This window comes from Podarcis melisellensis (assembly GCF_964234715.1).
Source record: "Podarcis melisellensis genome assembly, chromosome: 5".
In the NCBI taxonomy this organism is placed as follows: domain Eukaryota; kingdom Metazoa; phylum Chordata; class Lepidosauria; order Squamata; family Lacertidae; genus Podarcis; species Podarcis melisellensis.
The window spans coordinates 6,044,617-6,071,898 of NC_138537.1; the positions used below are offsets into that span (position 1 = coordinate 6,044,617).

A 27,282-nucleotide genomic window follows, 5' to 3' on the forward strand; every position below is an offset into this window, starting at 1 on the left:
TTAAGAGTCTAGGGTTGCCATATTTGGAGGAGCCAAAGAGAGGACACATTTGCCAACTTCTACTTTTAACTATGGATCAGACTTTTAACCCAACATATGGCAAGCCTAGCTTAGGCATCCTCCAGTAAACTTTGTATTGATTATTCATGATTTGTGCTCAATTCTTTCAAGGGTGTTATATCCAACTCCATTTTCAATTTTGCCTGCAAATAATTTGAGGTTGTCATACTGGTTAATTTCCATTCAGTCATATCGCTTACCTTCCTGCTGAAAACCACAAATGCACAAACTTATTATGGTATTGTCCTGCTTCCCCTGTTATATAGCTTCCCCACACAGTAATAATGTGGTAGCATTCAGGAAGCATCACAGAACTAACAAAGCAGAATAAATTGACCATCAATGCACTACTGTCATGTCAAGAATATGCTGCAGAATACATCCTCAATAAAATACCAGTCTGGCTTGGCCAGTAGAAAAATAACTTGTTGACATCACACATCAGCCAAATTATATCTTTAAAAATAGTGTGGAAAACTTAGCTGAATTGGGGTTGTGACTGAAAATAACAGCAGGTGTTTCCCGCTATGGGAAAACTCATGTGATATCTGCAGGTTCAGTCTTTATGGCAGAAATTGACAGAGCTGTCCAGAGATCTCTCATTTTATGCAGGACCTTGTGGGACCACCTGATTTCTGTTCTATTATTCAACAAATAATCAAAACATTTGGGTGAATCACTAATAATTTTCTGAATGATGACAGGAAATAGAAAGTGAGATTCTGTTAGGCATTGTGTGAAGCAAATAGTGCTGGCCTATATTGCAGAGATACCTGCAAAATACACTGAGACAGACTTCCCATCGTCTTGTAATTGTAATCTTAAGATACTGAATAGCTTGCACATTCAAGGGCATGAACTTCAGTAAACAAAGTTTTTTCTTGGCTGGTAACTTAATTGTATCATTAATTTCTGTAAGGAAGAATTTCTCATTGATTTTCCATAGGTATTCCATTTTCCAATGGTCACACCTGGAGGCAACAGAGACGCTTTGGTGTAGTTACTCTGCGGAAGCTGGGACTGGGGAAGAAAGGCATGGAGCAGCAAATAGCAGAGGAGGCCCATCAGCTCGTGGAGGTTTTTGCACGTTCAAAGGGTATGTGATGAGGGGTGATGGTGCTGAGCTGGCATATGAAGATATATTTGTGTACTACCTCTGTCCATTTTAGAAAGAAATGTGATATGTTTTTCTTGGTTCCTAATGGAGATCACGGGTGGTGCTGTGGGTTAAACCACAGGGCCTAGGACTTGCTGATCAGAAGGATGGCGGTTCGAATCCCCGCAGTGGGGTGAGCTCCTGTTGCTCGGTCCCAGCTCCTGTCAACCTAACAGTTCAAAAGCACGTCAAAGTGCAAATAGATAAATAGGTACCGCTCCGGCGTGAAGGTAAATGGCATTTCTGTGTGCTGCTCTGGTTCACCAGAAGTGGCTTAGTCATACTGGCAACATGACTCGGAAGCTGTATGCCGGCACCCTCAGACAATAAAGCGAGATGAGCACTGCTATCCCAGAGTCGGCCATGAATGGACCTAATGGTCAGGGCTCCCTTTACCTTCACCTTTACTGGAGATCCCAGCAATTCTCTTGGCCACCATGAAATCCCACTCTCAGTATGAACAGGAGGAGCTGAACTCACATTAGTATGACTTTATTTTGCAGGACAACCACTTGACCCCTCCTTGCCCATCACTAATTCAGTCTCCAACGTGATATGTGCTGTGGCTTTTGGGCACCGGTTTGCTCTTGAAGATGAAAGGTTCCAGAAGCTGATAGAAGCCATGAATTTCTCCCTAAAATTTATAGGAAGCTTCGTTCATGCTGTGAGTAGTCATTTTCATTCCTGCTGATTCAGAGAAGTCAGCCGGGTGCTTTACATTTCCCATTCAGCATTCTGGATTCCATTATGATAGAGCATAGAGTGTTGGAGAAATGAGATGAAGTTTAAATCTAATCTGAGATAAGGGCTATTTTACAGCCTAATCAATTTCTTACCATGAATATAAAAGAGAGAGTAATGAAACTAGGTCCACAAGTTGGGACTCTTTGGAGGAAAGACAGGCTAGAAATGGAACAATGGCCTTCAGAACAAGTCATCTACAGCCCACATAAATGAGCAGAAGTGAACAAAATAATTTTCTCCGGAAGGGAATTACACTATGGCAAAGCGTCAGGGGCGCCGACTTATAAAAAATATTGGGGGGGCCCATACCGGGGTCCTGCCCCGGGAAGTTTTCTAAATTTTAGATGAAAATTAGTGAGTTTTAAAGTTTTTTAAAAGTATTTTAGAGTCATATGATCAACATTAGGAGCAAGCTGAGACCCCACGTGGAAGTCTATCTGCAGCTGCTGCAAAAGGAACTGGCGTCTGCTCCCTTTGCTGCTAGGTGCGCGCGCCCACCCTCTCCCGCGGCGATCGGGGATTCTTGCTCAGGCCCGGGGCAGAAAGAGGCACGTCGGCACCTGTGGGGCGGGAGGTGCTGCCGTTGTCTGCGCGCTTCTCCTGGGAGAGACTCGGCGAGGCTGGCTTCCCAGCCTTGTGCAGAGAGCCATGGAGGTGCGGCGCGGGGTAGGGACAGCTCGGATTCGGGCTGGCCACGCGGCAGATGCGCGCGGGCGGGGGGTCTGCTTCCGAGTCAGGCGTCCCCTCCTCCCACTGAGACTCTTAGCAGAAACCCCCTCCTCCTCCTGCTGCTGCCGTACCAGCCTGTCTGGGCGTCTCCTGCGCAGGCATCGTCCGGCGGCCGCCCATCCGCGCTGCAGCGCGCCCAGTCAGCGGGTCGGGGCGGAGCCGGCGTCGGGCGAGCGAGCGGGAGGAGGCGCGCTCGGGCCGGATCAGCTCGTCTGCTGCTCGCCTCTTGTTCGCGATGGCCACCGACGAGCTGGCCGACAAGCTGAGCCGCCGCTTATTTTCTTAAATTATTGGGGGGGCGGAGCCCCCCAAACGAATTTTTGAGGGGGCTCGGGCCCCCTCCGGCCCCATGGAGTCGGCGCCTATGCAAAGCGTGGCTGGAGCCAGGCAGCTGGTGGCCCTGGAATTGACCAGATGCTACTATGACAGGCTCCCTCATGATGTTGGAGCCATGGGGAGGTAAGACAGATGATTTCCCCTCTTTCCTTTCTCTTTCTTAACTGTAATGTGTTTCCCTGTCCCCTTTTCTTCTGCTGGCTGCAACGAGCCACCAAATGGCAAACCTTAACACTTTTCCTTTCCATCCTGCTGTGCTCCACATCCCTCCCTCACCGGCTTCTGTTAAAATAAGAATTTTTTTTTACCTGCCAAAGAAAATCTCAAGTGGAACTGTGTTGAGAGGCACGCTTTGCCTCTCTCCCCCTGATCAATTTCACCCAGAGCCTTGTTAAATTCACCACATTCTGCTTTAAATGTCCCATTCAAACCTCGGTATGCAGAAATGAATTACCATAGCCATCGCCTCCCCCTTCTCTCTCTCCTGCCTCCTTGCCTCCTCCTTCTCATTACTCTGAGACCTTTTGGCTAGCATTTATTTATATGGGGATCGGCTCTTTTCTCCGCCCTCTCACCTCAGATTGCCATGATGCAAACCCAGGATATGTATTTGTCTTATTTAATATTATTTGTTATTGGGAACAAAGTTCTTGTAAGGAAAGGCAATGGAAGAGAGCCAACCTCCGAAGTGTTTGCTAGAGAGGTTTATTCAGAAAATGTAAGTAATTTATCTTTCATGAGAAAACTAGGAAAGAGAAAAACTCCCTTCTTAAAGGTTTAATAATAATAATAATAATTTATTATTTATACCCCGTCCATCTGGCTGAGTTTCCCCATTGGGCAGCTTCCAATCAAGTGTTAAAACAATACAGAATTGAATATTTAAAACTGTGGTCCCGGCAGACACTCCTAGTCAAGGAAAAGCTCCCTTGTTAAAGGTTTAATAATAATAATAATAATAATTTATTATTTATACCCCGCCCATCTGGCTCAGTTTCCCCAGCCACTCTGGGTGGCTTCCGCAAAGACAAAAAATACACTAGGATGTCACACATTAAAAATTTCCCTAAACAGGGCTGCCTTCAAATGTCTTTTAAAGATAAGATAGCTGCTTATTTCCTTCACATCTGAAGGGAGGGCATTCCACAGGGCAGGTGCCACTACTTAGAAGGCCCCCTGTCTGGTTCCCTGTAACCTCACTTCTCCCAGCAAGGGAACCGTCAGAAGGCCCTTGGCACTGGACCTCAGTGTCCGGTCTGAATGATGGAGGTGGAGACGCTCCTTCAGGTATACTGGACCAAGGCAGTATAGGGTTTTAAAGGTCAGCACCAACACTTTGAGGGATGCAGGTGGCGCTGTGGGTTAAACCACAGAGCCTAGGACTTGCTGATCAGAAGGTCGGCAGTTCGAATCCCTGCGACGGGGTGAGCTCCCATTGTTCGGTCCCAGCTCCTGCCAAACTAGCAGTTCAAAAGCACAAAGTGCAAGTAGATAAATAGGTATCACTCCAGCGGGAAGGTAAACTGCGTTTCCGTGTGCTGCTCTGGTTCGCCAGAAGCGGCATAGTCATGCTGGCCACATGACCCGGAAGCTGTCTGCAGACAAACGCCGGCTCCCTCGGCCAATAAAGCGAGATGAGCGCCGCAACCCCAGAGTCGGCCACGACTGGACCTAATGGTCAGGGGTCCCTTTACCTTTACCAACACTTTGAATTGTGCTTGGAAACGTACTGGGAGCCAATGCAGAATTCTCAGGACCGGTGTTATGTGGTCCCGGTGGCTACTCCTAGTCACCAGACTAGCTGCCACATTCTGGATTAATTGCAGTTTCTGGGTCACCTTCAAAGGTAGCCCCATGTAGAGTGCATTGCAGTAGACCAAGCAGGAGATAACTAGAGCACGCACCACTCTGGTGATACAGTCCGCAGGCAGGTAGGGTCTCAGCCTGCGTACCAGGTGGAGCTGGTAGACCACTGCCCTGGACACAGAATTAACATGTGCCTCCACGGACAGCTGTGAGTTCAAAATGACTCCCAGGCTGCGCACCTGGTCCTTCAGGGGTGCAGTTGCCCCATTAAGGCCCAGGGAGTCCCCCACACACGCCCGCCCCCTGTCCCCCCAAAACAGTACTTCTGTCTTGTCATGATTCAACCTCAATCTGTTAGCCGCCATCCATCCTCCAACCGCCTCCAGGCACTCACACAGGACCTTCACCACCTTCACTGGTTCTGGTTTAAAAGAGAGTTAGAGCTGGGTGTGATCGGCATACTGCCCAAACCCCCTGATGATCTATCCCAGCTGCTTCATATAGATATTAAAAAGCATGGGCGAGAGGACGGTACCCTGAAGCACCCCACAAGTTAGAGCCCAGGGCTCTGAACACTAACCCCCCACCACCTTCTTGACACAGCCCAGGAGAAGGGAGCTGAACCACTGTATAACAGTGCCTCCAGCCCCTCTAGATGGTCCAGAAGGATGTTATGATCAATGGTGTCCAAGGCTGCTGAGAGATCCAGCAGAACTAGGAAACAGTTCTCACCTTTGTTTGAATTTTTGAAGGAAGAGATGGGCATTTCTTGACTGGGGAACTGGGGAATTTAATAAAATAAAAAATAAAATAAAATAAAATAGAAAGATAAATTTTAAAACCGCATTGCAAGATTTGTAGAACTGCACATTTCAAAGGATGGCTGTGTTTCAATTTGCATATTTGGCAAATTCACTCTTAAATGTGAACTGACTTGAATGTCTCCCCATCTGTATTCTCCAGCCACCCCCACCTCCTAAAAATGGCCTGGGATTGTGCCCAGTTTTGAATGAAGCCTGGGAGCTAGAAAAATACTTTGACTCTAGTTTTCTTTCACATATTTGGCTAGAGATATTTCCCAGAACCAGTCATTGTGAGATCAAAGAGAAGCTGCAGACTCCTACCTTCTTCTCAGGAAGACTCAAACCAATGTGCTAGCTCTGAAGAATAATTTGGGTCATGTTTTAAGTACTAATTCAAATGAATTGACTCATGAACTGCATGACTAAGTTTCCTCATGGTAATGGCAATATTTCTGCTATCTTTCCTTTAGCTTTATGAAATGATGCCATGGCTCATGAAACATCTCCCAGGGCCCCACAATACGGCCCTGTCCTGCACAGAGATGGTGCTTTCATTTGCAAAGGAGGAGATAGAGAAGCATAAGGAGAATCAGTCTCTGCATGAGCCACAGGATTTCATTGATTTCTATCTACTTCAGATGGAGAAAGTAAGTATCTGCTTTGAAACTGAATGCTGCTCATCCAAGGAATCATTATATTCCCTGTTATAAGTGAATGCTGATCTCTTCCAAGGACACCAATATTTTTTTCCCTGAATCTCAGTTGAAAATGACATTGAGTTACTTTTTCCCAGATTTATTGGATTATTATTTTTCTTATTGAGTTGTGCAAACCACTATTTTGAATAATTTTTTTATTATTAGGGTTGTGGGCACTGGAGATCAGTTGATGGATCCAACAGGGCAGTGGGCAAAAACGTTTGAAAACCCCTGTAAAACTCATGGGAACATACTCACCACTGAAATGTTACCTGTGGTGCCCAAACAGTGAGAATGAAGAGTTTGGATTTGATATCCCGCTTTATCACTCCCCGCTTTATCACTTTGAGGAGTCTCAAAGCGGCTAACAATCTCCTTTCCCTTCCTCTCCCACAAAAAGCACTCTGTGAGGTGAGTGAGGCTGAGAGACTTCAAAGAAGTGTGACTAGCCCAAGGTCACCCAGCAGCTGCATGTGGAGGAGCGGAGACGCGAACCCGGTTCCCCAGATTACGAGTCCATCACTCTTAACCACTACACCACACTGGCTCTCAAAGAATGCCCAAATAGTATGAATGGCCAACTCACCAAGTGGATTGTGGCAACTGTTTCATTACACATTACAATGCATAGCAAGAGGATGCACTTTCACTTTCATCAGCAGGGGACCAAACAAATTCTAAAGAAAATGTTCCTAAACTAAATATGACTTCAAACTCCTACCTCATTTATTCCTACACTAGAAATGTCAAAATATTTTTTCATCTTGCCTCCTTGGAACAATCTTTGAATACTCTATGGTGACTAAAGAATGGTTGAATATGTTTAGTGATAAGTAATGCACATTTTGAACATCTGCTGCCAGAGAGATTCTTTTGGATCCCTCATCACCTGCCAGTGTTGGATTATTACCCCAACCCACAGATTCTCAAATGCAGCACCAGCAGCCACCACTGTGTACACAAGAATGTGTGCATGGATCTTTTGTCACAACCAGCTAAGAAGCACAGGCCCGACCCACCCATGAGGTAGGCTGAGGCAGCTGCCTTGGGCAGTGGAATGCCAACAGGAGGCATCCTAGCCAGCCACTAGTGGAGAAGTGGAGCGGTGGCAGCTTCCTGCAAGATTTCACCAAACGCTTGCAAGATCCCAATGTCCTCACTGTTGTTGTTAGCCCATTGTGGCACTGCTGTGTGACCAAAGTAAGGGAGGTGGCAGTGACAGCAGGGCAGTGGAGGTGGCACCTTCCTATTTCTCCTCAGGCAGTGTAAGAGGACACCTCACCCCTCATGAAGCATGTGTTGGTGGTATCCTAATAGGAGCAGGAGGGGGGTAAGATAAAATAAGTGCTGATGGACAGATTGTAATGCATGTAAATGACATGTCACATTCCCCATTTTCGAAATCAGAGCAAAAACGACCCAGAGTCCACCTATGATGAAGAAAACATGGCTTTTAATATTTCCGGGCTCTTTGTAGCAGGGACATCCACCACCACCAGTTCTCTGAAATGGGCGCTTCTCCTCCTGGCAAGTCATCCAGATATCCAAGGTGAGAGAGGGAAACCTGTGCAGGGCTTCTTTTGATCTCTAGAGTGGACTGTAATTCTTGTGTCAATTAATTGTTATTGATTTTCCAAAAAAATTAGGAAATTGACGGTAAATTAATTCAAATTTGCAACAAATTTAAAAGTTGATTATCTCCCACTCTCCATTCAAGGTGTTAACAGCAAACGAACGAGAGAAAAGAAACAATAACATACTTCCCCCATCCTTTCCTCAATTTCCACCGGCTGTGCAAATTCCTGCTTAGATTTTCATTTACCATAACTATAACATTTCTTCAGTTATTTAATGTCAGTTGCTGGTGGTGGTTGTTCATGAGTAACCAGGCAGGACTCCAACCTGTCTTTTACAGGTTTTATTGTGCAAACTATTTACAGTGCAGATCTAAAAAGTTCATGTCCATCTTAGTCACTTGCAGAATCCAGGGGTGGCCCCTTCCAGCTTCCCAACATAAGAATTTTGGCATCCCAAGCCTCCTCCTCCCCTCCTTGCGTTTCACCCGTCTGCGCAAGCTGGGCGACGGAAGTAGCGTGTGTGCCTCCTGGCCAGCCAGGCTAAGTGAGGCGCTTGGGCTCTCAGCAGCATCCTCGAGCCCTTTCCTCTCTTGGCTGGCCCCTCCCCTCTCTTCTCCATGGAAGGTGTGGCTTTCCCCACTACTGGATGTGGAACTGCTCCTCTGAAGTTTTGGCGGCTCCCTGTATCCCAACGGTGCCTCTGCTTCCCTCCCCTGTTCCGATGGCAGTCCCCTGACATCCAACCCCCTTAAAAAAAACCTGCCCCATCGGTGGGGTCTAGAGCTGTTTCCCACTCACTGGCGTTGGCAGGAGAGGGTGGGAACCCAAGGAATGAATCGTCCTCCTCCTCTGTGGAGTAAAAAAACTGCTCCCCCCAACCATCCTGGCGGGAAATCCCAGGAAGTTTCCTCCTCATCAGAGACCTCGGCAACTTCGTCCCCTATTCCCCTCCCCTCCCCTGAGGTTGGGAATCCCTCGTAGTCCCCCTTGTCCTCTGTGGGTACAAACACTTCCCCAAAAAACAACTTCGGGGGTTTGGGCTTGTGCAGGAAAAGAGTGAGGAACTTCTCTTCTCAGTCACGTTCCCTGCTGGGATCCATGCATTTTCTGAACTGGGAGCCCCCTCCCAGGCAACTAGGTACTCTACTTGGTGTCTGTTCCACCTAGAGTCAAGTATCTCAGTTACTTCATTACATAGTTCCCTTTCTTCTATGCTTGGTGGGGTGGGAACCCTCTGCTCCCTCTCCAGGAAGCTGTGCCCCTCCCTGTAAGGTGACAGCAAAGACCTGTGAAACACCGGATGTATCCTCATGTTATCCGGCAACTTCAGCCTGAACGCTACTGGTTTGACCTGCTGTGTCACCTCAAAGGGACCCATGCTCCTAGGCTGCAGTTTCTTGCACACCCCCTCAGGGGCAGCCCCTGAGATGACAACCACACCTTGTCCTCCACCCGGATAACCTCCCCCGGTCTCCTGTTTGTCCGCCACCTTCTTGTACACTTCCTTGGCTCTTTCCAGAGTCATCTTGAGCTGTTGGTGCATGGCCTCCATCTCTTGTGCGAATTGTTCTGCAGCTGGTACACTCAATTCATCCTCCTCCCGCCCTGGAAAGGCCCTGGGATGACACCCATAATTGGCAAGAAAGGGACTCCTCCCTGTGGACACATGTTCAACATTATTGTATGTGAACTCTACCAGTGCTAGCTTCTCCACCCAATCGTTCTGCCGCTAATTAATGTAACAGCGCAAGTACTGTTGCAAAATGGCATTTGCTCTTTCCGCCTGTCCATTAGTCTGTGGGTGTCTGGCTGTGGAAAAGCTCACCTCTACCTGCAACAAACCCATGAACTTGTGCCAGAAATGTGAGGTGAACTGTCTTCCACGATCAGAAATTACCCTAGAAGGGACCCCATGCAGCCAAAAGATGTGGTCCTGGAACAACTTGGCGGTTTCCTCATCTGACACCACATGGGAGCATGCCACAAGGTGGCACATCTTGGTCAGCAGGTCCACCACCACCAGGACTGCTGTCTTAGCTTGGGACATGGGCAGGTCCGTCATGAAGTCTATGGACACCACCTCCCAATGTCTCCCCAGTGTTGGTAAGGGCTCCAGCAGCCCAGCTGGGGCCGCCCTTTCCCTCTTTGCTCTTTGACACATGTCGCACCCTCGGACATACTCCCGCACATCCTCCCTTACCTTGGGCCACCAGAAATCCCGCGTAACTAACAACATGGTCTTGTGTTGCCCAAAGTGCCCAGCTGTAGGATTGTCATGGAACTGCTTGAGGACTCTGACCCGCAAGGGTTCTCCCGGTACATACAGTGCCCCTTTGTAGAACAACAACCCCCCTTTCTCCTCAAAGCCCTCATCTGCTCCCATCCCTCCTTGAGCTCCCTAAATTTCCCTTGAGCAAAATCATCGTCTCTGGTGAGTCTAACCAGTTCTGCCTCCCCTGCCAGTGCTCCCTCACAGGTCCATTTGTTCTGCTGGAACATTTGTCTGGCCATGGGGGCCCCTTCATCTTCCATGTACTCCGGCTTCCTGGATAATGCTTCTGCCCTCACATTCTGCTCTCCAGGAACGTAGTAGATCTTAAAGTCAAAATTGGCAAAAAAAACTCCGCCCATCGGATGTATCAACAACATGAAATTCAGGGTTACTTCTTCCTTTCTCTCTGAATGCTTTGGTTGTTGAGAGAATATTCTCTTGCCATACCAAGAACCAGAGGCGTAGCAAGGTCAGGAGGTACCTGGTGCACAATTTTTTTTGTCAACCCCACCAACATTGAAATTGAAATCTGTCAATGAGAGCCACCACCCCCAAGAAAGCCGGACACCCCTAGGCATGAGGCAGCTCCCTATGTTACCAAAAGCAATGCCTCAGCCACAGACTATTTTTTTTTCAACATAATTTTTATTGATTTGCATAAATCAAAATACAAAACAAAACTATAGTATTCCACTTAATGTTTACATAGTTTACAAAGTGACTTCCTTCAACCTTTCCACAAATCATCCGTGTTAGTAAAAGCCAATAATTCTGCATTTCTTCTTTTGTAGTGCCGTTGATCATTCTGGTTCCTCTGTTTTCCTTTAGACAGTACCCTTTGCTTCTTACAGAGCTCCCTTAAAACCCACTAGTGTTATCTGACCATCGCTTAGATTTTCCAGATATTCCGTAAAACTTTCCCAATCTTTTATAAACCTCTGGTCTTTTATATATCTGATTTTCCCTGTCATCTTATCCATCTCCACGTAGTCTAGTAGTTTTGATCTCCATTCCTCTATTGTCGGCAAACCCTCTAATTTCCAGTTTTGGGCTAACAGGACCCTTGCTGCCGTTGTTGCGTACTGGAACAGCTTATAATCTTTCCTTTTTATCTCCTTTCCTACCAATCCCAGCAGGAATGCCTCGGGTTTTTTAACAAAAGTATAGCTTAAGATTTTCTTTATTTCATTATACACACTCTCCCAAAACCCTTTAACCTTTTGGCATTCCCACCACATATGGTAGAATGTCCCCTCTCTTTCCTTACACTTCCAGCATTTGTTACAGGATCCGTACATTCTGGCTAATTTGATGGGAGTCATATACCAGCGGTAAAACATTTTCATTAAATTTTCCTTAAGTGACACACAAGCCGTAAACTTAAGATGTTGTTTCCATAGTTTTTCCCACTCTTCAAAATAGATGTTACGGCCAAAATCTTTGGCCCAGTGTGTCATTACCGACTTAACTTCCTCGTCAATTAGGTTCCAGTCCAGTAACTGATTGTACATTTTAGACAAAGTTTTTGTATTATTTTCCAGGATCTCAGTTTGGAATCTAGAGTTTTTGTCAACGTATCCTTTGTCTTTGAAATCTTTCCTAAACATATCATTTGTCTGGAAGTAATGGAGCCAATCATAAACTTGGTCTTTGACCTGCTCATACGGCCTCATTTTCCACTTTCCTTCCTCTTTCATTAACAGTTGTTCGTATGTGGCCCAGTTAGCCCTCATATTGGTCTTTTTAATGGACATAACTTCTAATGGTGACAGCCAGTGGGGTGTTTTAGGTTCTAGCACGTCTTTGTACCTTTCCCATACCTCAATCAGTGGGCCCCTGAATATGTGGTTTCCAAATTCCTTATGCGATCTCTTCCGCCCATGCCACAGGTAGGCGTGCCACCCGAATCGGTTGTCATGACCTTCTAAGTCCAGCACTTCTCTATCCTCCAGATTAATCCATGTCTTTACCCAGCATAGGCATGATGCCTCATAGTATAGTTTCAAATCTGGCAGGGCGAAGCCTCCCCTTTCCTTCACATCTGTCAACAATTTAAATTTTATTCTGGGTTTCTTCCCCTGCCAGATAAATTTTGAGATCTCCCTATGCCAGACTTTGAATATCCTAGTACCTTTAATCACGGGGATGTTTTGGAAAAGAAATAATATTCTTGGAAGTACGGACATTTTGATTGTGGCTATTCTACCCCAAAATGACAATCTGAGCCTGCCCCACGTTTCTATGTCTTTTTTGATTCCTTTCCATACTGTTTCATAGTTGTTTTTAAATAAATCTATATTTTTTGGCGTTACCCATACTCCTAGGTATTTCACCTTCTTGGTCACCTCTAGTTCCGTTTCTCTTTGTAATTCTTCAACTTTGTCCTTGTACATGTTCTTAACTATCATTTTTGTTTTCCTTTTGTTAAGTTTAAAGCCGGATATTTTACCAAATTGGTTGAATTCTTCGAGTGCCTCTTTTATTGAGTCTAATGGATCCTCCATTGTTACCACCAGGTCGTCCACGAAAGCTTTGATTTTATATTCGTTCTGACCTACCCTTACTCCTTTTATTTTTTTGTTGTCTCTTATAGAATTAAGTAAGACCTCTAACACCATTACAAACAGTAAAGGGGACAGTGGGCATCCCTGTCTTGTTCCTTTAGTTACTGTTATTTCTTCAGTCTCTACATTGTTTATTATGAGTCTTGCCTTCTGTTCTGTGTAGATAGCTCTTATCCCATTATAAAATTCGGTGCCCACCTCCATATGTTCCAATTGTTTCAGCAGGAAATCCCAATTTACATTATCGAACGCTTTTTCGGCGTCCACGAATAACAACACACCTTGTTTATCGCACCTGTCTGATAAGTATTCTATGATGTTTATTATATTTCTTGTGTTGTCTTTCATTTGCCTGCCCGGCAAAAAGCCGCCTTGGTCTTTGTGTATACTTTCTATCAGAATTTCTTTTAATCTCTGCTAGGATTCCCGCAAAGATCTTGTAGTCTATATTTAGCAGGGAAATTGGTCTATAGTTTTTGATCTGCTGTAAATCCGAGTCTTGTTTGGGAATTAATGTGACCAATGCCTCCTTCCACGTCTCTGGTAGTTCTCTTTCTTTGAGGATGTTATTCATTACTTCTTGCAATGGGGTCAGTAGAGCTGGTTCCATCTCCTTATAATATCTACCAGTAAACCCATCTGGGCCTGGAGCTTTCCCATTTCTTAAATTCTTTATTGTTGCTTTGATTTCTTCTATCTCAATTAGAGTGTTTAACTTCTCTTTTTCTACTGAGGAGATCTTATTGATGTTCTTAGCTTTTAAATATCTCTCTATTTTTCTCATGTTATTCCTTTCTGTGTTTTTGAAGAGTCCTCTGTAAAAGTCCAAAAAGGCCTTCCTTATTTCTTTGGGCTTGCTTATCTCTTCTCCTTCCACTTCAATTTTATTTATTGTATTCTGCTCCTTCCTTTTTTTTAATTGCCAGGCTAATAACTTCCCTGATTTATTAGCGTACTCGAAGTTCCTTTGTCTTAATTTTTTAACTTTCCATTCTAACTCTCTATTTATCAACATCGCGTACTGGGATTGTAAGACTTTAATGTTCTCTTTTATTTTCTTATTTTGGGGATTTTTAGTTAGTTTCTGTTCATTCTCTAATATTTGTTGTAAAATTTCTTTTTCCCCTCTTTCTCTCATATTGTTCTTAATTACATTATGTTGGATAAAGAAGCCCCGCATCACCGCCTTGCCTGCATCCCACACCACCTTTGGTTTTGTACCTTTACCTAGATTGTCTTCAAAATATTCCTTTAACCTGTTTTGGGCTTTCTCTACTATCTCTTGGTCGTCCAATAAATAATCTCTCATTTTCCATCTATTTATCCTTCTTTCTAGTCCTTTCAGTTCCATTTTTATTGGGTTATGGTCGGAAATTGTTTTAGCCTGGATCCCTACCCTTGCAGCTCTTGGGATTAATTCTGCCGAAATCCATATCTGGTCTAATCTTGAGAAAGAATCATTGGGTTCTGAGTGAAAAGTGTGTTGTTTTTCCAGGGGGTATTTAAATCTCCAAATATCCACTAGATTACAATTTTGTACCAAAGAGAAGAAGGTTCTGGGTAGTTTTCCTTCTGTGCCTTTCGTGTCCCTTAGCCTATCCAGCTCTAACGACACCACGCCGTTCATATCTCCCAATAATATAATTTTCTGGTCAGCATAATCGGATAACTTTCCCTCTAGCCTCCTAAAAAACTCTGACTTGTTGACATTCGGCGCATATATCCCCACTACTATTATCTTTTCCCCTTGCCAATTAATTTGAACTGCTGATATCCTTCCTTCTTCATCTTTGAATAGATGTTTCGCTTCGATTTGTTTATTAATATAGATGACCACCCCCCTTTTCTTACTCTGATCTGACGATACAAATTCATTACCCAGTCTTTGGTTAGTCAGAACTCTTTTGTGCTTTCTCGCTATGTGCGTCTCCTGCAGGCAAATAATATCTAGGCCTTCTTTCTTTAGAATATGCTCAATTTTATTCCTCCTACCCCTGCTGTTCATCCCATTAACATTCCAGCTGTAAACTTTTAGCGCCATGTTGCTTAGCTAAAGAGAAGATAGAAGACTGCTATGGGTTTCCTTTAAACTCCTCCCTCTGTTACCCCCTCCTCCTCCCCCGACCCCCCTCCTCCGGGTTTTCCCCTCCCTCCGTCTCTCCTCCTTTATCTTCTTCTTTTTGTGGTTTTAGTTCTTTGTATTTCCTTAAGAATTTGCCTGTTTCTTCTGGATTTGTTAATTTTTGCCTCTTGCTCCTGTATGTGAAGGAAATTCCTTCAGGGAACTCCCACTTAAATTCAATGTTATTTCTTTTCAGTATCTGTACCAATTCTTTGTAGGGGTCCCTACGTTTTAGGAGCCGGACTGGAATGTCTTTAAAAATTATTATGTAATTTCCCCCAATATTTAATCTTTTCTGTTTTTTTGGAGGATCCTGTTCCTCATTTCCCTTTCTTTGAATGTAACTAGACAGTCTCCTACAAATTTTTTGTTCCTTGCTGATTTGACTTTCAGTCTGAAAGCCGATTGGATTGTCTTCTCAACCTCTTCTATTGGGATCTCTAACCATATGGCTAGTTCTGTTATTAATTTCTCTTTTATGTTTTCGCCTTGAACCTCGGGTACGGCTCTCAATCTAAGATTAGCCTCCCTCTGTCTCAATTCATTTAAAGCAATCCAGTCCTTCATATCCTCTTGGCTTTTGCTCAGCTCCTGTATCTCAGCTTTTATCTTATCTTCCTCACGTTTTACATCCCTCATTTCCGTTCTTGTCTTTTTCAGACCTTCCTCCACTGCCTGCGTCCTCCTAAATACCTCTTTCAATTGACTCTTCAATTCATTTACTGTTGCATCTAACTTCTTATCCACTTCCCCAAGTCTATGTTCTACTTGTTCTAGTTTATGCTCCACATTTTTCTCACTCTGTTTTATCTCCGCAAACATTCTGAGAATCTCTGCTCTAAAGTCCCCCTCTTGTTTAGATCCCTTTCTTTCCACTGGTGTTCCCCCTTCAGGTCTTTTCCCAGTGTTTGACATTCTTTTTTCTGAGAAGCCCAGTGCCCAATACTCAGTAAAACAGAGTGTTTAGTTGCTAACAGTTACTAGTTGATTCTAGTTTGACCTTGATTCAAACCCGGCGCACAGTCATTAGCAGTCCTTAGGTTATACCCGATGGTCCACTTACTTCTTTTCAGCGTCTTGCAACTTTAAAGATGTCAGAAAACCATAGAAATGAAAGAGTCTTAGAGTTCAGAAGTTCAGAAGTTCGTGTAGAGACAATGGGGAGTATATTCTCAATCAGTTCAAAAAGTATTCTGAAAGGTTTCCTTTTTTTGCAGGGAGGGGGTGGGAATTTACCACTTCATAGCCCCTTCCTGGACCAAACTGGAGAGAGGGAGGGAGAAAGGAGAGAGGGGGAGGGGGGGGGAGAAAGCAGGGGAAGAGGGTATGGGACAATGGAGGTAAAGGAAAAAGAGAGAAAAAGAGTAGAAAACAAAAAGCAAAACAAAATCCCAATCGTAGTAGTCACTCTGTCCACTAGATGGCTCTCTCTGTCATTGTTCAGCTCTCTACGCAGACAAGTCAAAGGACCCCGTAGCTCAGAGTTAAGGATTGCTTTCGGTCGCCAAACAGTCATCAAAGTTTACAGATCACTGTCCAGTGTAGCCCTTGCCTGGGCATCAACAAATGGATGAGAACACAGCCACAAATTTTAGACCAGGTTAGTCCGAGCTGTTGTAACGAATAGTCTTTTTGCTGTTTTCACTGCCGCGTTTTTATTCAGTTAATGGCGTCGGCACTTCTCTTCTCTTCTCTTCCGCTTTTTCACTGAAGGCAGCGCAGTGTGGGGGAGCGTTCTTCGGCGTCCCTTTCGCTCTATCAGATGGTTCCAATTTAATAACTTCACCTTCTGTCCCCTGTTTTATGTGCCTCTACTTGGAGGTATATCTGATATTTTAGTAGGATAGTCTTTCAGGGGAACAAAGTAGACACTAGAGGTAACTTTCTGTTTTCCTCGCTCTGGAGTTTCTCTGCGCTTTCGCTGATTCCTGATAAAGGCTGAACTGCAGATAAACTTTTCTATTTTTTTACCGGGTTTCTCTATTCCATTATTACTGCTCCTTCGAGCTTGGTTCACTCCCCGGTTTCCTAAACTTGGAAGCGGAGCGCTAGTCTTCTGCGAGGACTGGGCTGACCGATATGGGGGGGAGGAAATGGCTGCCCAGGACCTGCTGCTCAGCGTCGCTGTACTCTTCACCTTTTAGGGGTTACCTGACAGCGAAGTGAGCGGTGTCCGGTCTCTGCTGGCCCCTTGTACCTCCAGACACCCTCTGGAAGTGTTTCTGGGGTGCTTTCGCCCTTCTGCACCCCCTTCCCCCCCCTTTATCGGACGGGGATCACGCTCTCTGCTGAATCCCTTCTCGCCCGGAAGACGCGCTCCACCGGAAGTCGCCTCAGCCACAGACTAGACCGTAGGGTCATCTACTCCAACCCCCTGCAATGCAAGAATCTCAACTAAAGCATCCATGACAGATGGACATCCAGCCTCTGCTCAAAAACCTCCAAGGAAGGAGAGCCCACCAACTCCTGAGGAAGACTGTTCCACTGTCTAACATCTCTTGCTGTCAGGAAGTTCTTCCTGATGTTTAGTGGAATCTCTTTTCTTGTAACTTGAAACCATGGGTTCGAGTCCTACCCTCCGGAGCAGGAGAAAACAAGCTTGCTCCATCTTCCATGTGATGGCCCTTAAAGTACAGTGGTACCTTGGGTTAAGAACTTAATTCGTTCTGGAGGTCTCTTCTTAACCTGAAACAGTTCTTAACCTGAGGTACCACTTTAGCTAATGGGGTCTCCAGCTGCTGCTGTGTTGCCACCACCACCCAATTTCTGTTCACATCCTGAAGCAAAGTTCTTAACCTGAGGTACTATTTCTGGGTTAGCAGAATCTGTAACCTGAAGTGTCTGTAACCTGAAGCATCTGTAACCCGAGGTTCCACTGTATTTGAAGATGGCTATCATCTCTCCTCTCTTCTAGGCTAAACTTACCCAGCTCCCTCAACTGTTCCTTATAAGGCTTGGTTTCTAGACCCTTCATCTTGGTTGCCTTCCTCTGCACACGTTCCAATGTGTAAATTTCCTTTTTAAACTGGGGTGCCCAAAACTGGACAGAGGACTCCAAGTGTGGTCTGATCTAGGCAGAAGAGAGTAGGACTATGACTTCCCTATACTTCTTATTCCGTGAACTACCCTGAGACACCCAAGTATAGGGCGGTATATAAATTCAATTAACAGCAACAGCAGCAGCAACAACAACAACAACACTTCTGCTGATGCAGCCTAGAATAACATTGGCCTTTTTTGCTGTTGCATCATACTGTTGACTCATGTTGAACTTGTCATCAGCTTACGTCCATCAGCGGCTAAAGAAGCCAGTCTTTCAAAGTCTTATAATACTTTGCTGACAAACCATCTGGGCCTGGGGCTTTGCCAAGCTGCATCTGATTTATTGCCTTCTCAACCTCTTGCCTTGTAATTTTTTTGCAGTCCATTTACTTTTATAAATTGCTTAATTTTTTCTTTATCGTCTTTTCCATTTTTGTACAGCTGTTTATAATATTTCTGAAAATGTCTTCTTATCTCTGCAGGGTTCTCCACAGACTTTCCCTCTGATACAATATTAGTGATTGTACTTTGTTTCTGTCTCTTTTTTATCTGCCAAGCAAGCAATTTTCCACATTTATTTGCAGATTCAAAATTCCTTTGTCTCATCATCCTTATTTTCCATTCTATTTCCTGGTTTATAATCTGAGAGTATTGAATCTGTAAAGCTTTAATTTCCTTTTGGACCTGCTGATTCTTGAGGTTGGATCTCAAATTCTTCTCTTTATCTTTTAATTGAGACAGGATATTATCTTTTTTCTCCTTCTGTATCTTTTTCTTAATCAAATTTTGTTGTATGAGGAATCCTCTCATCACCACTTGCATCCCAAACGACTCTTGTTTCCACCTCAGAATTCATATTTGTCTCAAAGTAATCCTTTATAATCATTTGGGCCTTCCCAATCATCTGTTCATTCCTCAACAAATCACCATTCATTCTCCATCTGTAGGATCCCTGAAGAAATATTTTCATTTCCATAAACACTGCATTATGATCAGAGCAAGTCTTTGGATATATTTCAGTTTTACTTACTCTGGGAACAAAGTCTCTGGATATCCATAAATAATCACTTCGTGAAAATGAACAAAGTCTCTGGATATCCATAAATAATCACTTCGTGAAAATGACGAGAATGTGAAGTCTTTTCTCACTCTCCATATGTCTGACAGATCAAAGTTATCCACCATTTAAAAAAAAAGCCTTTGGTAATCTGCCAGCATTCATTACGTTCTGACTCTTTGTTCTATCCATAAGTGTTGAAGCCACTCCATTCAGGTCCCCCATCAGAACCAATTTGTAATCCAGATAGTCCAGAGGTCTTGTTTCCAGGTTCTTAAAAAATTCTGCTTTGCCATCATTTGGTGCATAAATTCCCAACAACAGATATTTTTCACCTCGTGCATTAATTTCTACTGCAATATATCTTCCCTCCTCATCTTTAAGCATCATTTTAGGATTCCATTTTTCTTTTACATAGAAAACCACTCGTCTTTTCTTCACTTTGTCAGATGAAATAAATTCCTGACCAAGTCTCTTATTCTGAAGGACTTTTCTATGCAGTCTAGTAACATGAGTTTCTTGCAGACAAATTATGTCCAATTTCTGTTTTGCTAACACATGATAAACTTGGTTTATTTTTGGACGTGAGTTCAAACCATTAACATTCCAGGAGTAAATTCTCAGTGCCATTTTGTACTATTAGGGAGCTCCTGCTCCTGCCCCTGGTGCCTGTGAGCTTTCCAATCTGAGGTCCTTAAAGTTTCCCCCCAGAAACCTTGTTTTTTCTTTGACGGTCCTAATTCTTTGTTTCCTTCTTTGAAATTTCACGAAGAGGCCCTCTGGAAACTCCCACCTGAAGAAAATGTTCTTCCTTCTCAGAGTTCCAGCCAAATCTGTGGAATTATGCCTTAAGTTCAAATAATGTTTTGGAATCTCCTTGAACAAAAGAATTGGCTTGTCTTTATTCTTCAGGCTTTTATCATAGTGCAGACTCAAAATATTGTCCCTCTGTTTCTTTATCTTGAAAACCACTACACAGTCATGTACAATTTTTGAGTCTTTCTTAGGCCCAAACCTATAGGCCCTTTCAATCCAAGAATTTAGCTTGTCTTTTTCCAAATCCCAGCACGCTGCAAATTCCTCAATTAGCCAATCCTTAAGATTAGCTTGTTCCAATTGAGGGGCACCTCTCACTCTCAGTTGATTTTCCCATTCCTCCACATCAGGCACTCTCACTGTTTCCAATTCCTTCAATCTTGTTTCGTGACCGGCAACCTCTTCCTTGACCTCTTGAATACCTTTTTTCAAATCTACAAATTCTTGTTTAAGCTCCTGTACATTCTGCTGGGTTCCTCTGACATCTGTTCTTATTTCTGTTAGCATTTGCATCACCGCCTCTTCAAAAGTTGGTGCTTTGGAGCCTCTTCTATCTTCAATCTTACTTTCCCCAGGATTATCCGCAGCACAAGCCATAACTATTCCAAAGTATCAAGGTCACAGTCACAGTCAGTCAACAAGTTTTTTAGTACACAGGCAGCAGCAGACAACTCAGCAGCTCCTCCTTTCAAAGTCTTATTCTTTTTACTCTTCTTATTCTTTTAGAAACCAACCAAAATTAAATTGGGCACTAATATCCAATTCAAGGAGGGTAAGAGAAACACTGTGTACTATTACAGCAAGCGCAGACAGCAGCAGTTACCTTGTAATCCCTTAAGAGGAAAATGAAAGTTGAATGTATCCACTCCCCGCTGGGTGGTCCGCTTCCAAAAAGCAAGAGTCTATTCCACTGCCAAATGTATCCCATGCAGGGTCTCAATCCATTCAAATTCTCCCCCCTTCCCCCTGCAGAAAGAGGGGCTTAAAATGATTCCTTGGAAGTTTTAACAAGTCTTTTAAAGTTGCAGCTTCGGTCAGCCTTAACTGCTTTGACTTTTACTTCAGCAGAAAGGGATTGACCTCCGTAATTTGAATCTGTTTCAAATCAATTAATAGTCCAAATTAAAATCCTTTTTTACTCACGGTTATCCAATCTTCTCTATTTGGTTGGAGAAATTGGTCGCTAACGGGCGCCAGACTTTAGAGCTTCACGACTCATGTTGAACTTGTGGCCCAGGACGCCTAGAACCTTTTCACATGTGCTACTGGCTTTAAAATGATTTTAATCATGCTCATGCTCAGAGCGATGGACAGGAGCCCTGGACCACCATCTTCTGTCTCTCTCAGCAATCATGTTGAACTTGTGCTACTGGCTTTAAAACAATTTGTGTGTATCTAGGGGGGTATGGACAGGAGTCCTGGACCTCCGTCTTCTCTCTCTCTCTCAGCAATCAATAATATCACATCAGATCCAATAGGGGACAAATCCACTGCCCATAAAGGGTTACTGGAGTCACAGTGAAAAGCTTTCTGAAAAGTGTCGTTCTCATCTGGCAATGGAAAAAAGTGCCATTCAATCTTAGTTTGAAAGACATGCATGAACAAAACAGCAGGAAGCATAATGTGTGAATGTAGCATGGAAACATGTACAATGCTCTTCTTGTCACATGCACACATGCCATCACAGGACTAGAGAATTAACTCAAAAGGGCAACTCAGTGATGAAGGGAGTGCAGCGTGTTCAGAAGACAAGTGGTTGGTGCTTAAAAAAATAAGCAGAAGAAGACAGCAGAAGAGGATGAGCCTAGAGACACAACAGAAACAGCTAAAACTGCATTGTGGGGGAATATGTATTTTCCTCTCCTATTAGCAAAACTTACTGGGTTGTATCCAAAGTTTGCTTACTTGGGAGTAAACGCAGGAAATCATTGGGACACCCTTCCAGATGGAAAAAAGCAAAACAAAATTGGGTGGCAAACCGCACTCCTCCCAGGGTTAAAAAACACAAAGAACAGAACAATGTGATTCTCCTCTCAGCTATTCATTTCCACCACCACCCCTTGAGTACTGGAGCGCAAAGTCAAAAGAAGAAGTAACTCCCGGGGTCCCCCCCCCCGTTTGCCAAGTAAAACTCACATGGATAATTTACAGCTCATTGAATCCCCCAACAAAAGCAGCAAAGACTTTGGACTGCGCGCGGCAGGCTTTTAAATGAGGGCTGTGTGGAAACAAAAAGCAATATGCTCAGGCAAGCCCTGCAAAGACGCTCTGGACGTGATGGTGGTGGTGGTGGTGGAAGCTGCAGCTACACCCCCGCAGGAGCCTTTAAGGACGGGACATAGACGGGAAGGGAGAGCAGGACCTGACCCGCCTTGCAAAGAGCTGGGGAGGCAGGCAGGGGGACGGTGCTTGCCGATACTGTACCGCTTGTGTCAGCGTTGGCTTGGGAGTCACGGGGGTGAGGGGCCCCGTGCCAAATATCGCCCCCTTCAGGATGGTACCCGGAGTGGTGCGCCCCCTCTCCCTTCCTATGCCACTGCCAAGAACTCAGCTACATTAGACAGAAAAGTTTTGAATGCATTATAAATATGCAACACCAGGTGGCACCAGAGACTAAAAGAAATTTCTATGCAATTTTTACATAGCTTTTTCTTTCTTTTGTTATAACGATTTAATTACTGAATTATTTATAGTGGTCCCAGTCCCGCCCTGTGTGTAGATCCACCCCAACAATTGGTGAGGCTCCTAATCTTCCTTGTTATGCAGTTCCCTTTAAACAAAACAAACGGATTATCTTTTTTCCATTTGATCTTCTGGCTACCGCTCTAGCCCTTTAACACTGTCCATGCCAAGTACTGGGGGGAGAATGAAGTTTATATATTCAAAATAAAACTTTTGTTTCCGTAATTTTCTTCAGATAAAGTCCACAAGGAGATAGAAGATGTTTTAGGTTCTTCTCACACAATCTGCTATCAAGATAAGAAGAAACTGCCCTACACCAATGCTGTGATTCATGAAATGCAGCGCTTTAAATACGCCTTATTTATGGGGGTTCCTAGGCAATGTACAAAGGATGTGAAGATGCGTGGTTTTCTCTTTCCCAAGGTAAAGAAGAGTGATACAACTGCACGCCTGTATCCCAAGAGTCTAAGAGTAGGTTGCATATTCAGAGATGCCCCCTGCCATGCAGGAACTTCCTGTGTAGTCTAAAACAGGAGTTCCACCTACAGACCTGTTTCACTAGTGCTATTCCTGAGGCCATGTGGCACCTCAGAGGAGCATGCAGTGGCCAAAGGTCTCAGCGAGGCCTTTTTGAAACAGGTGTTGGGGGAGGCCCTGCTGTGTTTCTGCTTGTATAGAAATATTTTTTTTAAATAGAAAAAAGTTGAGGATGAATATGGTCACTGTTAAATACCCACCTGTCCCCCCAAAACCCTGAGTTTCAATTCAGTTTGAACTCTGCAAAGATTTGTCCTGGGAGAATCCTGGAATGTGTTGATCCGAATGCATTCCCAGTTATTTCCTTCTTATTTGCAGGGGACTGCCGTTCTTTTTGATCTGCGCTCTGTTCTTCTTGATCCAACACGATGGGAGACTCCTGCAGAGTTCAACCCGAATCATTTCTTGGACAAGAATGGACAATTTGTGGACAGAGAAGAATATCTGCCATTTGGTGCAGGTGAATGCAAAAGTCCAAGCTGAGTTGTGGTCTATAGACATGCATATTGGTTGGCTTCCAGGAAATGACATCATCAGCAGCAAGAGAGTAGGGCAGAATGGATGCAATATCCCCTTGGCAGGAGTGGCACTGCTGGTCAGCAGGATGGGGCAGGGCTGTTGATAATTTAGGGAATTTCTGGGTGGCTGATTTTGGACTCACAGGTACCCAAACCCTTATGGGGTTCACACTTCACACTTGCCACCCCATTGCCCTGTCCCTGAGAGAGGTAACACTGCCAGCACCAGGGTTGCTCCCTGTCACACGTCACTGCTTGATGCATCCAACTTCTTTTCAGGTGACAAGGCTAAAGCTCCTCCACCTCTTTTCATGGAATATAATTTAGCCTTTTATGAAACTATACTCAGAACTGAGTCTGCAGTTAAACTATCCCAATTCCGTACTTCTCGCACTCTGGTGTAAAGGAGGCTGGTGTATGTTCAGGTTTCAATTTTCAAAGAACAAAGGAATATTTTTGCACCCTCTGTGTCAGGAGACAGGCATTGTTGTCTGCGCCATGCCTGCAAGTATTCAGCAGACATCCTCACTGCTAACTTAAAGGCTCCTGTTGACTTTTTAATACAAAGAATTATGCCTATTCAATTGTTGACGAGAATGTTATAAATTTAAAAAAGGACTGGTTCATCTTTAAACGATTATACAGTATTGCTTAACATGTTCTTGTTGGTGTCAAGGCAAAAATAGGTGTATAGAAAGGAGAATTCCTTGGCTGCCAAGATCCAGGTTTGGGGCAAGTACTTTTTGGTGAGAGAACCTCAACAAAGATTTAAAATTACAAACATGTAGGAAAGTAAAGCATGGAAACATATGCTTTAAAATAGGCCCTTGTGGGTTCCTTCCAAAATTTCCCTCTTCCCCTACCATAGTAAAAGCCCACACATTTGCTTCCCCACCCCCATCGTTCAGCCCGGACACTGAGGTCCAGTACCGAGGGCCTTCTGGAGGTTGCCACACTGCAAGATGTGAGGTTACAGGGAACCAGGCAGAGGGCCTTCTCGGCAGTGGTGCCTGCCCTGTGGAATGCCCTCCCAGCAGATGTCATGGAAATAAGCAACTATAATACTTTTAGGAGACATCTGAAGGAAGCCCTTTTTGGGGAGGTTTTTAATGTTTAATGCTATATCATGTTTTTAATATTCGGTTGGAAGCTGCCCAGCCAGATGGGCGGGGTATAAATAACAAATTCTTCTTCTTCTTCTTCTTCTTCTTCTTCTTCTTCTTCTTCTTCTTCTTCTTCTTCTTCTTCTTCTTCTTCTTCTTCTTCTTCCACTTTCCTATGTCTAGTTCTCCAAAGTATCATACAGTATAGCATGTTTTATAGCTGCGAAGTAATTGACACTGAAATGTAAATTATTACTCAGTTGCTGACTTTCCCATGTCTCCTCTTCAGGGGCTCGCATTTGTTTGGGAATGCAGCTGGCAAAGATCGAAATCTTCATCTTCCTGACCAGCCTGCTGAGAAAATTCAGCTTCCAGCTGCCAGAAGGAGTGAAAGAACTCAATCAAGAGCCTTTGCTTGGGACTACAACACATCCCCATCCTTATAAACTCTGTGCTATTCCCCGTGGCAATGCAAACCTCTGATTTTTTAAAAAAGCACAATTTTCCTCTCAGTGTCCCTCTAGTCCTACTTTACTCAAACTTCTGTCATTGCTTAAAACAGACAATTTTTCCATTTTAGTGTAAAACCCATCTCATAATATTCAAACCGGATGGCAGCATGCTGTTGGCCATGTGAAGGTGTCAGTTGCTTGCACATTTATTTTTGCTGTTTCTTAATAAAAGTACGAAGGCATAAGAGGAACTCTGCTGGACCAGGCAAGATAGGACCTGTCTATGTGAGGAGAATCAGAACTTACAGGGTTAAACAGTGTGACGTCTCACATTCTGAGGCGTGGTTATGTTCACATACGGGAATCTTTCTTTGTGTGAGTTTCCTTTCGTTTTTGGCTGAGAGAGCGAAAGGATGTCTGCTCTCTCGCCGGGCTGATTTATGATGTTTTTCTTCTCATTAAAGACTGTTGGAGATTAGCAAGAAGCTGCGTTCAGTCTGATTTATTACCCACACACAAAGGCAACAGTTTCTGCCGCTGCAAACTCTGCTAAACGACTTTGCAAAGAGAGCTGAGGGGATCTCAAGTTTTTCTATCGGCACAGACGTCCGATCGGCGCAGCAGAAGTGTGCCGGACGCCATCTTATCTTCACAGTCTAGTCCTCCAGATGTCTGTGGGAAGCCTCCAAACAGGAAACTGAATGCAACAGCACTCTCCTCACTTACAATTTCCAGAAAGTGATATCCATAGCCACAGTGTAGGCAGAACATAGCCATTGTGGTTTGTACCCACTCATAGCTTTACCCTTCATGAACCTATCTGATTCTCTTTCTGAGTCATCCAAGTTGATTAGAATCACTACATCTTCTGAGAGCAAATTCCATAGTTTAATGCTGCAGAAATGTTGTATTGGTCCTCACTTGAACTGAATGAACCAGAAAGGGTGTGAGTCAAGCATATGTGTTATGGTCAGAAGTCCCTTTGCCAGGCATCAATGAAGGTTTTGATAGCATAGCTAGATATATCAGCCAGATACTCAAAAGTAAAGGCCTTGGAAAAGCTACCTCCATCTATGTGAAGTGCTGCTAGTAAGCTTTTCTCATTTGTACTACTGACTTAATAACAGTAATAGCAATAATAATAATAATAATAATAATAATAATAATAATAATAATTCTTTTTCTTGGGCAGCAGCTGCTACTTTAATTTTTTTTGGACAAAGTGATAATAAATAAATAAGAATAAAAATGTGCACTCAACCCCCGAGACCATTCTATTGTAACTATCCAACCTCCCAAAATTTAAACACCTCTTGTGATAGTTTGACCCCTTTCTGTTTTAGCTGCACAAATTCTACAAACACCTTTCGTGTCTCCTGCATATTCCCCGTCTTAGCTTAATAGCATGTGTTAATTTATCATTAATAGCTATCTTAAGGGCTATTGCCATGAGGTCCTGGCTGAGGGCTTCACATGGGCATTTGCACCAGGACTTTTCCATATGCAATTTATTTCATGAATGTATGGTACATATTTTCCCAATGTTTCTGGCACAAATCAGTCTTACACTAGCCAAAATTCTAATTGCAATTCATATTAATCAGACTTCCTCTCATCTGAAAAATCACATGAAAAATGATTATAGTTTTTGACTGTAGCACATGACTTGGGATCACATTCCAAGGCTGCTTGGACATGGTGTCAGAACACTTATTCCTTTTTAATAAAGAGTATATAAAGAGAGAGAAATGTTGATTTCTCTGAGGAAAGCAAGATCTCCTTAGAGAAAGAGTGTTGAACTTAACCAGGAATCCTAGAGAAAGCAAGAGAAGGATGGAAAAGGGGCATTTTTTTATTGTTCTGCTGGTGGTTCTTCTGATTCTGCACTTCCTGAAACAGCTCTGGTCAAATAGGCACTATCCTCCTGGACCTCTCCAGCTTCCTCTCATTGGAGGCGTGTGGCGGATTGGGGTGAAGCTTTGTGATGATACTTTCATTAAGGTACTTATTTCTAGCTCAGTCTAATATGAACAATTGTTTTACCTATTCCCCTTAACAACTTTGATATTTAAGCTTAAACAATAGTAAGGGTTAAAACAGTAAATGTCATGGCCACAACCAAGTACAGAATAAAATGTGATGAAAACCCTACATTTACTGAAACTGAATTCAATTAAAAATCCCCCAATGTTCCATTGCGAGAGTGTT

The 27,282-nt window shown here is 43.8% G+C and overlaps 2 protein-coding genes and 1 long non-coding RNA gene across 3 annotated transcripts in view; all 3 read left to right on the forward strand.

Annotated features, from left to right (window-relative positions):
• The window catches only part of LOC309369812 (cytochrome P450 2C39-like), a 36,320-nt gene extending 11,186 nt beyond the window's left edge, over window positions 1-25,134 (forward strand). Inside the window, exons 3-9 of the mRNA XM_081911152.1 lie at window positions 1,007-1,156; window positions 1,720-1,880; window positions 6,105-6,281; window positions 7,740-7,881; window positions 22,700-22,887; window positions 23,320-23,461; window positions 24,912-25,134. Coding sequence (XP_081767278.1) covers window positions 1,007-1,156; window positions 1,720-1,880; window positions 6,105-6,281; window positions 7,740-7,881; window positions 22,700-22,887; window positions 23,320-23,461; window positions 24,912-25,105 — 1,154 coding nt within the window. The 3' untranslated portion in view covers window positions 25,106-25,134. The remainder of the gene's footprint in view (window positions 1-1,006; window positions 1,157-1,719; window positions 1,881-6,104; window positions 6,282-7,739; window positions 7,882-22,699; window positions 22,888-23,319; window positions 23,462-24,911) is intronic.
• LOC309370023 lies at window positions 20,122-22,693 on the forward strand. Its single transcript, XR_014168363.1, has 3 exons — window positions 20,122-20,228; window positions 20,821-20,926; window positions 21,393-22,693. It is a non-coding gene; the product is annotated as an uncharacterized lncRNA (long non-coding RNA).
• A 1,141-nt stretch (window positions 25,135-26,275) lies between the features above and the next one.
• LOC309369830 (cytochrome P450 2J2-like) overlaps window positions 26,276-27,282 on the forward strand; it is a 63,000-nt gene continuing 61,993 nt past the window's right edge. The window contains exon 1 of the mRNA XM_081911177.1: window positions 26,276-27,075. Within this exon, the coding sequence (XP_081767303.1) occupies window positions 26,908-27,075 (168 nt within the window). The 5' untranslated portion in view covers window positions 26,276-26,907. The remainder of the gene's footprint in view (window positions 27,076-27,282) is intronic.